Below are 12,370 nucleotides of genomic sequence, written 5' to 3' on the forward strand. Positions count from 1 at the left end.
TGAGCCGGGGCATCTCCCCTCCCCGCTGTCCCCTCTCATCAAATCAGCACAGGGATTTTCATGACTCAGAAGGGACCAGCGTTTTATCTTTTCCTGGCCGAGGCAGATAGCTTGGGAGTATGTTAATCCTTGTCCTCAACCCAGTGTTATTTAGGACAAGGGGAAGTTTAACTGGCTCATCAGCCCTCCTGCAGGAAGCCCCTCACCCAATACCCACTGCAGGGGGTTGGTGGGTGATGCTGCCCTGAACACCAGGGTCCTGCTGCCACAAACCCACGTTGCTGCAGGAGTTATGCTAGGTCTCACCATCCTTTCTCCTTCAGCACCACCCCTCACACTGCCCCCAAAAGCTGCTTTAAGGAAACCAGAAAATTAAATACAGAGAAGAGGGAAGGCAACTTGCTGGGGCATTTGGGCTGGCAGGAGCAGGCTCATCCCTACAGTGTGAGGGATTCAAACTTCCCATTTTAAATGGGTTAAGTCACCCCCAGGTAAAGATTTATGATGATGTTTTTTCTGCTGGATGCAATGCTAGAGGGGTTGGCTCGGGTCCCCAGCATAGAGGGCTGGTGGGTGTCCAAACACAGGTCCACCCCCAGGTAAAACTGGAGTTACTGGGACTAGAGACATCCCTTTTTTGGGATGCTTTTGTGTTGATAGGAAGGTGAAGATGTCATCACTGGTGGGGTGTGGGCAGGGGGAAAGTCTCTGTCTGACACCCCCACATGGGGCTGGCATTGCCCTGGGACATATCTCCATCTCATGCTGTGGTCAGCTGAGCCTGAGCATAGACAGTGTTGGGGGACAGTCACAGGAACAGCATGCGACTGCTGCAGAGGGGGCATCAAAGGCAGGGAAAGGGACGAAGAGAGGAGGGAAAAAAACCCATCAGCCAAGGAAGCCCAGACCTTGGGCTCAGCAGGGCTCCCTCTACCCCAGGGTTGTTGCTATTTAAAATGCATCAGGGGAGGCTTAGACTGGATATTAGGAAAAAAATTTTCACAGAAAGAGTGGTCAGACAGTGGAATAGGCTGCTCAGGGAGGTGGTGGAGTCACCGTCCCTGGATGTGTTTAAGGGTCGTTTAGATGAGATGTTGGGGGATATGGTGTAGGGGACAACTTGTAAAGTAGGGCTGAGGGTTGGACTCGATGATCCCAAGGGTCTTTTCCAACCTGATTGATTCTGTGATTCTATTATTTAATACAGATTTAAAGCAACCCCTCAATGTTGTGGGCTTGTGTTTTGGGTGGCTTTGGCTGCCAGATTTTATCCTGGGTTTCCATGCACGTTGGAGCAGTGCGTTTCAGGGTTGGCCCCTCCTTACCCCCACACCATGCATCCCCTTTGCCTGCCCAGCCTCGCCACTGGGTACCACTGACCCACACTCATCACACCCGCGGCTGTGTGACCAGCATCTGACAAGTTGTACTGGCATCCTGTTCATCATCATCTCCCCCCATTCTCCTTTGGTGCTGCTGATTCAGATCCTCTCTGCTTTCACCTGCCTAATTTCAAAGCAAGGGGTACACCAGCTGGTTAAAGGAGAGGATGGGAAGAAAAAGGAACCTCTTCTCAAGTGAGCTAAAAGAACAGATGCTGCAAAATGAGTCCTAGGTTCTGGACACAAAATTGGCTTTATTGCATGATATAGTGTACATATATGTAACCTCTACACAGGCATATTAGACAGGAAACTAGCAGATAACAATATGGGTAACTACAGCCTGAACGATGCCTTAGTTTGCACTGCTGAGGCTCACTGCAAGGACATTTTCACAGGGTCAAGTGTCTGAGTGGTTGCATGGAAGGACTTCAGTTATGTCTGAAACCAGATTCAGCAAGAGATGTAGTTGGGGTGAAGGCTGAACCCTGACACCAGAAGGGTGGGTGCAAACCCATAGCTTTGCCAAGATCTTGATGGAGTTCCCTTCTGCCAGCCAAGGAGCTGCCACCCTAGCACCAAGGCTGGCTGAGCAGCAAGAGATACACCCGGCAATGCCATGGTGTCTGGGAGAGTTTCTACAATGGCAGTGGTTTGCACTTAACCCTTCTGAACTTCAGGCCATAAGAATTTAATTTTAAAATAAGAAACTAGTTCTGTTCCCAGTTAGGAAGCCCAGACTATAGACTTACAAGACTGCTCTGGGAGGACTGCAGAACCAATTTCTAGGCAGCTAGCAGTCTCTACTACTACCAAAGCCAAAAATATGTGTTACTTGCATGAGAATTCACACTACCGCTCATAAAGTGGTTTTAGTTCAGATGCATAGGAATGGCCTAAAATGGTCCAGCCTGAGTGGCCATCAAAGGGAAAATTGCCAGCATCGGTCTGACATCCCTGCATTGCCCATTGTGGAGGGAGGGAGGTGAAGGCTATAAACAACAGGAACCAGCAGGTACCAAGCAAAGTTTTTTAACGCGAACCTCCTCCAAAGTGACCTGCAAGAGAAAGCAAGCCTCTCCCCATCCTGATGTCCTGGGCATGGGTACAGTGCCAGGTACTGATCCAATAGGATTAGTGGATGTGAAGAATTAAATGTTGGAGGAAAACTAGCAACTTGGGGTATCTAGGGGAGGGTGTTACCAATGCTGCTGTCACCTGGTAGGAACCCAGGGCCACCACAGCCTCCAAAGACCATCACAGCCCCTCCAAAGTATCTGGTGGTACTACCAGGTTCCACAGTCCCATCATGAGGGACTGGGGACATGCTCACGTGCAAAGTGCCTCTTGGCATGAGCTGACCCCTCTGCAGAGCAGGGAAAGCTTCCAAAGAAGCACCTACACCCTACTTGCTGGAGTCATAAACTTGCTGATATAGCCTCACATTTGAGGACTGGAAAAACAAACCGATCTCCAACAAGCCCTCCAGCCTTTCTTCCACCTTTCTTGCATCGCCTCACTCATGTCCCCAGCTGGTCACAGCTGCTTCAGGCACGGTGGCAAGAAGCCTCAGTGAGTGTTTGCATGGCTTTGTGTAAAGATCTGTTGGGCAAGTGCTTGCTAGGAGGGAGCCAGCACTGCTCTCACTCTGCTTTGCTGCTCAGGGAAGGGAAGTGATGCTCCAAGGGACATCACAGGGAGTTGGGACCAGTGCTGGGGTGCAAATCCCAGCCTGGGATGCCTGGGTCCCTGCTCTACCTGGGGTACCCCCAAGGGCATCCTGTCCCTGCTGTTAGCAACTGTCCCCACTCAAGCACCAACCTGGGAGAGAGCAGGGACAGGAACTGACAGCTTTTGCCAGGGTGAGGGCTGTACCACTGCCCCCAATGCCATGCTGGATAGCCACACTGATGTCCAGCTCCCTCTGAGGACGTTGCTCCTGCTCTGCACTCCCCTGGTCCCCTTTGTCGACCTGGTACCAAAGAGCTGCCCAAAGCCAGGGTCTCATGCCTGCATTCTCCCATGAGCCCCTGGCCAAGTGTCTGTGCCAAAATGCCTTGCTCCTCTCTCCCGCACCTTCTGGCAAGGCATCCTGCCCATGGCCTCCAGCGTCCCTCCTGTACAGGGTTTCAGGGGAGATGGGCATGGGGGAAGGAAGAGCAAGTGTTGGGGGAAGGCGGTGAGGCTTTGTGCTGAGGTCTTGTATCGTCAGTGAAATGCGGTGGCAGGAGGGTCTCCCTCTCCTCAGGACAGGTGAGTCATCACAGGCTTCTGCAAGACACCGAAGGGAGAAACCTCAGCTCACTGCCATGCCTGCACCACCCCGAGCCACCCCAGGTGGAGGCCAGCATGCTCCTTGTCCCCTCCAGCTGTTGCCTCATGGAGCAAGGACCTGCCTCATCCCATGGGCCATGCATGCAGTGGGAATTCAAAGATGTACATCTTGTTTGGTCCCCCCACCCTGGGGCTTATGACATCCCAGACCTCAGGGGATGACGCCTGGGAGTGCCTGCCCTGGTGAGACCAGTGCCGAGAACTGGGGCACCATCGGCTTGGGGAGAGCATGGGGAGGGATAGGTTTGTCTGTGCAAGCCCAGGGAGGCAGGTCCCATGTGGAGCCCAGTTCAGCAACCCTTCTGGGTGACTGGGTTCATACCGCAAAGAGCCTCTCCACTCTCCTGTTCTTCCCATTGGGGTTTCTCTGTGTCAGGGAGCCACGGTAAACAGAGTTGCGGTCAAAGGAGTCATCAAGACCTGCAGTGAAGGAAGAGAGATGGGCAGCAGGTCCTCATCCACCTCACTAGAGATTTCAATTACCCACCAAGTCAAATGGGTTTTACTATCCCCTGTTGGCTATGGTTTTGGATGCATCACTGCTCTTCCCTCTTCAGGAGGGTGGTGGGAAATCCTTTTACAACAGGGAGGCAAAAGCTGCTGCTACTTGTGTTTCCAGAGTGCTGTACGAGCTGGGTCAGCCTGCCAGCAGTCACCTGCAAAGACCTCCGCTCTGGAAACCTCCACAGTACAGCAAAAGCCCACCCTGTGAGGAGCTGTTGCTGCCCAAGCCTATGACACTCTGTTTGACCTACTGAGTCATCTCATCTTCTCTGCTCCTAACTTCTGCCACCTGCACCTTTGCAGGCCCAACTTTGTAAGTCATTGACCTGCAGGTAGGGCAGTCAGAAGACCGAGTCGGCCCATTGTTCAGCCCAGGCAGAGGGGATTAGGCTCATCTGGTGACGTCTGTCTCATCTGCACATCCCTCTATCTCCTCACAGGGCTGACATGTACCCTGGGCTGCCTTTATCTGCCTGCCCTTTGCAGGAAGGAGGTGACTTCTCCTCAGCACGAGAAGGGACTTTTTCACCGGCTAGCCTCAGCCTGGGAAATGGCACTGTTAATTGTCTGCATGCACAGGGGAAACACAATTCCTTCTCTGCATTAAATCATCTTTCTCCCCTTCCCTCCCTTCATCTTCCATTATCTGGAAGGAGAGCTACTCTTTCTGCCTTTAAGCTTATGAGGCAAGATAAGAGAGAAATAGAAAAGTCATTTCCTAATGGGTCTGGCTGATATCAGTCAGAATAAAACACTTCCAGTGATTGCCCCCTACCACACAAGCTGCTGTGCCAAGGTTCAGGTCACTGTCTACTTTAAAGCACTCCCAAGCTGTCATTTGTTATAGCTGGGCTGTGGAGGGCATCTTGCCCTCCACCAGAGACCAGTGACTGAGGCAGGTGGGCAGCTGGGTCAAGGATACCTTCTCCAAGATGACCAAGCAAGGAAGAAATTTCTATCAGAAGAGATGGTGGTTTTAGGGTGATGCTTTGAGGTCTAATAGCCAACGAGATGCCACAAATGAAGTAACACAGATGTCTCTCTGGACTCTGGTGGCAGAAGCCCAGGCTGCAGAGAAAGTCTTGGTTCTTAGAGGACTGAGCTAACTCAGTCTGACCTCTGCTCTCCCATCACTGTCCCCAATCCTGCAAGTTGCCTCCTCCTTTCTAAGTTATCCACCACAGGTTTCCCCTGTGGTGGCCACGAGCACAGGGAAGGGGACCCCCAAATGAGACACACAACTGGATGCAGAGAGACAGGACCAAGCGTCCCCCAAAGCCCAGCCCATCCACCTATATGTCCCCACCTCCTGTAGGCAGAGCCGTGGTCCTTACCGGTGATTTCGAGGGGACTGTTGAACTTCCTCCTGAACCCCTGGGGTCTGGGCATGGCCTGCAAGAGAATGGGAGCAGCCTGCTGTGGGCAAGGGGATGGAATGACAGAGGTCATCACTTTGAAAACAACTCCCTAGAGACCCTGGTTGTTCCCAGATTTAATGCCACGCCATGTGCACTAGCTGGCACAGATTAAACACATACTCACTTTGATGTCATCTGAAGACTCCCCTGGACTGCTGCTGGTGGGACTGGGAGAGTAGAGGCAGGCAGCCTGTGGGCAGAGGAATGGCAGAGGTTTCTCTTGGGGTGCAGAGAAGGCAGAAAATTTGGTCTGCCTTTCTTTGAATTTTCACCTCTTTTGTTTAGCCTGGGCTGACCCTAAGGTGAGCAAAAGAGGGAGCGCACTGTCACAGCAGCAACTCTGCCTGACAGATTGTGATTGTGAAAATCAGCATGGGGATGCAGGAGTTGAATCCAGGCTGTGTTGCATGCAGCAGCCCTGTGTGCCCTCCCTGCAGCTCCAGGAAGAACACCGGTCACCAGATACAAAATCCTCCCTTGATGCACATAAGGAATCAGAGATGTCCCCCATCCTCAGTGAGACATCCACTCTCAGAGCCTTGGGGCAGAGTACCAGGCAGCAGGAAGGGAGCTGGGCACAGCTCAGTAAGCCAGGCAGCCCTTCACAGCACCCAGGGGCAGCAGAACAACCTGGGGGAGCACATACACCTCAGGGCTGGGACCTCTGATACCCACCGTCCTCCATGCTCACCTGCTCGCTCGGCTTCTTCCTTGCCTTTTCCAATGACTTCACTGTCAGCCCTGCAGCGGACAGAGCCGCAATTCGAGATTTGATGTCCGATATCTTTAGAGGGAGGCAAAAAACACAGATGGTGTCTGGAGGACCCATCACCAGCTTCATTTGCCTTCACTGGCTGGGAAAAGCAGCTCTCAGAGCCAAGCCCTCACCTCGCTCTCTGCCTGCTGCACCTGAGCGGCTGCCGAGGCCACTTTGTCCTCCAGCTCTGACAGCTCTGAATCAGTAGTGCCGCTGTGCTGAGCCCCCTCCTCAAGCTCCTTCAGGGTCTTCTCAAGCCGGTAGGTCTTCCCAGCAGTCAGGTACAACTGAAATAAAAGTAAAATAAAAACCACCCCACACTGGAGAATTAACCTCCTTGGAGTCCTGCTCTCCTGGTGTGACCACAGCCCCAGACGCAACAGCTCCTGCCACTGTTTTACAACTGCCTCTTGCCTTGCAGCACAGACAGTACCAGTCAGCTCTGGCAGGGCTTTTAATCTCATTTCCTCCCTTCCTCAGGCTTTTTGAGAGCAATTACCAACCTTGTGAAGTGGCAAAAGGCTCAATGGGAACACAGGAAGGACCAAAACCCAGTGACCTACTTGAGAAGCATCAGTATCTTTATGCTGTGTGCTCAGAGGGGAGGCAGGTACCTGCAAACAAGTGCAGGCTGCCATGTCCTGTGGTGGCAGCAAGCTGGGAAGGAGACAGACTGACTTTCCAAATCTGCTCAGTCTTTTTAAGGGTGTCTGTACTGTTGGGTGGCCTGGGAGTAGGGTAAGGATTTGGGAGTTTGGCCCTGGGCTGTTAACCAACCATACCCCTGTAAAAGGCAGCTCTGGACACCCAGGAACTGTTCTGGACACCCAGGAATGATCCCAGCCAAGAGCCCCAGCAAACATGGATGTAAAAGCTGCCCAGTGCAGCAGTGGGGCCAACATGGGAGTGCTGACCTGGGATGCACGGTGACTATAGGAAACAGCATGCCACCTTTGCTGTCTAGATAAGAAGGATAAAAGGACCTATCCAAATAAAACCAGTGATTATACTGTCACTTGCCTCCCTCCTGGGCTACTACAAGGATGAAGTCCAAGCATGTTAGTATGTTGGTATGCAATCAGACAGGCTGTGGCCACTGTTTTGATGACTGATCCCAATATCTTGGTACTGCTAATGCAATTCCTGCTCCTCCAGCCCTCTCTGGTTTTCCTGGGCTGGGTATTGCACACAATTGCCTGGCACGAGCCCCCTGCATGCACTGAAGTACCGAGCATCCACCCAAATCACAACAACACACCCCACACTCTGGTTCAAACTCAGGCCATAACAGGTTGCAAATACTTGAGGGTGCTATCCGTGAAGCTGTTCAACTTGTGAGTCACAGGGATACAATTTATTCTTGGGCCATCAAACTCTTCCAGCGCCCTCAGACAGGTGGCATCCCTTGGAGACCAGAGCACCAGAGCAGTGAGCCAGCCGTGACTCAGCCAGGGCTCCGGAGGGAACGGCAGGATGAGCACACACCTCCCAGGGCCATCATCTACCCACTGCCTCGCCCCTGCCCCGCTGCTGACGGCAGCAGCACTAAGCCCAAAGTTCACAACCTTCCCAGCCCTATCCCCTCTTCTGGGAGACAGGGAACCTCAAAACCTTTATGGAGCCACCTCTCTTCCCCTGGGATGCTGCATTTGGCCAGAAACCAGCAAGGTGGTGCAGCTTCTGAGCACATTCTGTTTCAGCAGCTCCCTACTTTATGTATAAGCTTTCCCCCGTGTGGGACAAGACATGGAGTGTGCTATAAAACCCTGCTCCCCATTGCAGGATGTTTCTAACAGCGAAACTCAACCACCCAGATGGAGATGTGTCTCTTCTCCCCATTTGTGAACTGTTTCTTTGGAGCTTGGTAAAATTTCCCATGGGGAATCGATTCATCTGGGTTTACAGTAGCTAAAAAAATTGTCGGTGCTTCACAGTGTCACACAAACCTAGCAGGGGATTATGCCCCAGGCACAAGTCAGCCTTAGTGAACAGATAGGTTGTACTATCCTTGTTCCTAAAAGCCTTGATGAAACAGCACTGAGGAGGAACCAAAGAGAAGCGGGACAAAAGTTTGTGCTGCAGCTGAAGCACAGGACAGCCCAAGTCCAGGAAAGCAATGCTACAGCAAGGTGGGGACCACACTCATCCTCTCTCCCTGGCACTCGCCCAGGATAAACCAAGATAAGGGAAGCCACAAGGCAGAGCATGTGCACTTGCTGTTGTGCCATCTCCCTCATAAGACAGCCCTGGCCACTGTCACACAAGACCAGACTCTTTAGTCCCTCTGTGGTGCCCGCCCTTTTAATGCTAACCAACTCACTAACAAGAAATTGAGGGGGGGGGTGTTGGGGTGTTCCTCTGTATTCCCACCCCCCTGATGCCCTCCTTGCTTGCAGAAAGCTCTCGTGAACCTTACGTTTTCTTCAAGCTCACGGTATGCTTCGGCCACCTCTTTCCCATCTCCCAGGCTGGGAAGCTGCCCCGTGGGGAGGGCACAGCCGCCATTGCACTGACTCTCTCCATGCAACGACTCACACACTGCTTTCTCCGTGGCGTTTATGGCTCTCAGTACTTTGGCCGTGATTTCACTCAAAGCCTGAGCCGACGACCTCTGCAAACGCCCGGCACAGCCAAAGCGGAGGGTGGGAGGGGGAAAAGAATAAGGACATTATTTTAACGTCGCGTACAAAACAGTGCAAGTCGGGGGTGAAAGGGGCATCAGACCTTCAGGAGCTGTAGAAAGATGGAGAAGCGATAATTAAAGGGCTTACGCTGTTCCTGAAGGGCTCTCCACTGGAGACGAATGCGTGGCTAAAGCAGAGCTTTGATCTCAGCCTGTGCTTTCTGGAGGATGTCTGTGACAAAAGAAGTCATCTCAAAAGGCTTGGAAAAGAGGTTATCAAGGGATGTGTTGCTCACTGGAAGCAGTGCCACCGGAGCTGACAGCAGCAGCACCTGGCCACCTGAAGGCCACTCAGTTACTCAGCAGTTAAGATCTAATTACAGCATATTGCTTTACACTTCAGCAGGCCTGAGCACGGATGTGAATAACACATTAAGTTTGTGGCAAAAGGGAAAAAAAAAATCACCATAAAATTATCGTATTGCCACACTACCAGAACTTGGGACCAATGTCCTCTCTTCTCACCCCAAGGAGCACTGACAGCAATAATGCTCCTAAGTGTTGCCTTTTGCTTGATAAGCCACTAAGCACATGTAAAAATAGGCTGAAGAAACTCATCATCTCTCTCTCAACTGATAATTCCCTAGAAACCAAGGAGATGGGGGTGATATATGCACTGGTGACAAAGACAAACAGTTATGTTTACAACTGCATGTATTTCCAGGTGAGCCACCCTGCAGAGAACCAGCTAACTCAGTCCAGGTGATATTTTTATCATTTTATGGTGCCTTCATGGTACAGCAGAGTTTTTTCACATTTTCCATTAGGAGCATCTGCTTTCATCTCAGTGTTCCCCAGTTAGAAGACTTCTGCCTGACTGGAGAGGAGACTGGCATAAAACCAAACTCAGAATCATGCAAAATCCAAACCTGGATCTGGTATAAGGAAAGTTGCTGTTAAAATACTCATACTCACACTGACATAGCCTTTAACCAAGGCTGGCCCAGCTACATCACGGAAAGCATTTCTAACTCCATATTTCACAAAGGTACTTGAGTGTTACCACAAAGTCAAAAGCTGAATCTTGTTTCACTTCTCAAGATTTGGTTCTGTTTAAGCTGTTGCAACCCAGCTTGGTCTCTCTTTGCTTCGGAGCTGTCATATAGCTCCTGTGTTACCTTCCTGCATGACCCCACTGAGAGACAACAACTGAACCTGTATCCTCCCTGCTTCATAGCTGGGTTTTGGTCAAAGAAAGTAGCAAGTCTGGAGAATCTGGGCTTCATTTTATGAAAATGAAGATGCTTACATTGATACCCTACTAACATCTCCTGATTCCTGAGCACGGATCAGGGGCTGAGCCTCTGTCTGCTGCAGATGAGCAGCTCACACAGGAATTAAGTTACCTTGGCTTGGTGAGTTATCACTTATTCTCTGTGCTACAATTAACTGGAAATGGTTACTAAGAAGATGCATGTTATTTAGCTGATGAGTGGTAGTGAAGTCCAGCTGCAGCAACTATCTAAAAGCAGCTTTTAGGAAAAAGGAGGCAGTAAAGGAGGCTTTCAGTAAGGATGCAGCGCACTGCTGACCCAGTGTCGGTAAGAGCACAGCAAACGATATCCAAAACCACGAAGGAAGCTATCCTGGGAACAGTCACTTGCTCTAACCCTGAGATTTTATGTAGAACCATTCAGAGAGTTATACCTGAGACAGACTCACTAAATGCACCACGTGTGTACATGCAACCACACTCTCCAAGCCCAACAGCAGGCAGGTTTTGCCTTGCAAGGCCTAGGAACAAAAGCACATTGACAAGAGGCCTCATGGCACCATAAAAGTCTCCACAACCTCAGATGGAAGGAGCTTTGCAGGAGAGGAGGGCAGCATGGCCCTGCTCGCTTCCTTTGCTGCGCTTGCTGCAACAGGTGTGTCAGAGCAAATGTACACGTACCCCATCCACGGCCAAGGCAGAAAGGAGGGGATGAACAAAGAAGCCATTAAAGACCCAACAAGGAACACTGACCTCTCCATTTTGTGCTAATGGACCATCTCGGGAGGCTCTGCACAAGTGGAGAGACACAAGATCTCCCTTTCTTTGTGAGTTCCCAGTGCTGTCACCCAGCCCTACTGCCTGTGAGGGAGATGTGGCCCAGCACCTCTGTCTGCTCTCACTCTTCAACCAGGGAAACAATTCTCCCACAAACAAATGCTTCTCCAGCCCTGGCACAGGGATACATGGGGGAAAAATAGATCTCCAAAATGTAGCCAGCAGGCAGGGGGAAAAATCAGAGCTGTGCTGAGCCATGGGGGTGAGGGACCCACTGAGGTGATGAGAACAGGGCTGCATAGATGTTGTGATCCCTTCTCCTCTCCATGACCCATGTCCCCATGGATCACCCACCACTGAGTAGCGGACAGGAGCCAGCACAATGCTGTAAGTACAGGAGATACTGACCCAGCAGAGTAGAAGCGGGATTTTGGGGCTCAGGAGCACTGACAGGTCTGGAAGAGACATTTCAGGCTGTAGCAGGTGCCTGACAAAGGCTGCCAGTATTAAATCATCATTGAACTCTTCTCCCACCCAGGACTCTTCTCCATAATGACATCCAGATCCTGAGGCAACTCTTCTGAATAGACGTGGAGGTTGTGTACCTCTCCATGACAGGCAGTATCCTGTAAGACTTCTAAGAGACTTTACTTTTGACTCTTGGATGAGATGGGGAGAGCCTATAAGGAGAAAGGCCCAGATCCAACACCCTGGGACTTCCCTACCCCTTAACTCTGTTAAAGCAAGCAGCTAAGTCAGACACACCACAGCCTTGGGAGGCACTGAGGTGGAGGGGTGGGACACAAAGGGTTGTGTTATCATGGTGTAAGCCATAAACCACCAAGAGCAGAAGAAACCACAGATGGAGCCTAGAACAGTATGGAGCCTAGACAGATATTACCTTTCGAGCATCTCTGGCCATTTCATCAATGGAGGAATTAATCTCTGGTTTCTTTGCTCTCTTCTTTTCTTCATGCTCCTCTTCTTCAGAAGAGACTTCTTTGTCACTGATGTTGCTGGCTAACTCCTCCAGCTTCCTCTTCAACTCCTCTTCCTCAGCATCGGGATCAAGTTGGGACTCTGGGGCTGGAGACTGAAGGAGCAGAAGAAGGGAGCTGTGTAAGAGACTCCTGTGGTGGACAATGGGGCATGCCCAGGTCCAGACACACCAGGACTGGCCAGTAGAGGAGCTTGAGGAGGACTTTGCAATGTGGACTTTGAGCCCCCTCTCCACACTAATTTTCACAAGGAGCAGTCAGACCACCTGAACGAGCCACAGAGCCCAGCAAGCTGCTCTCCAGC

General features: G+C 51.3%; 1 protein-coding gene across 6 annotated transcripts in view; it reads right to left on the reverse strand.

Annotated features, from left to right (window-relative positions):
• Window positions 1-1,611: 1,611 nt before the first annotated feature.
• The window catches only part of MLPH (melanophilin), a 29,692-nt gene continuing 18,933 nt past the window's right edge, over window positions 1,612-12,370 (reverse strand). For 3 of the 6 annotated variants that reach the window (XM_026852166.1, XM_026852165.1, XM_026852163.1), the window contains 8 exons: window positions 11,970-12,161; window positions 8,812-9,006; window positions 6,527-6,682; window positions 6,330-6,422; window positions 5,763-5,828; window positions 5,555-5,612; window positions 4,039-4,136; window positions 1,612-3,653 (listed from right to left, as the gene is read on the reverse strand). In XM_026852166.1, the coding sequence (XP_026707967.1) occupies window positions 3,627-3,653; window positions 4,039-4,136; window positions 5,555-5,612; window positions 5,763-5,828; window positions 6,330-6,422; window positions 6,527-6,682; window positions 8,812-9,006; window positions 11,970-12,161 (885 nt within the window). In that variant the 3' untranslated portion in view covers window positions 1,612-3,626. Of the gene's footprint in view, window positions 3,654-4,038; window positions 4,137-5,554; window positions 5,613-5,762; window positions 5,829-6,329; window positions 6,423-6,526; window positions 6,683-8,808; window positions 9,007-11,966; window positions 12,162-12,370 lie in introns of all 6 variants that reach the window. The other 3 variants (XM_026852164.1, XM_026852167.1, XM_026852168.1) reach the window with 3 other exon arrangements.

This window comes from Athene cunicularia (assembly GCF_003259725.1).
Source record: "Athene cunicularia isolate RWA chromosome 7 unlocalized genomic scaffold, athCun1 chr7_part1, whole genome shotgun sequence".
Taxonomy (NCBI): Eukaryota; Metazoa; Chordata; class Aves; order Strigiformes; family Strigidae; genus Athene; species Athene cunicularia.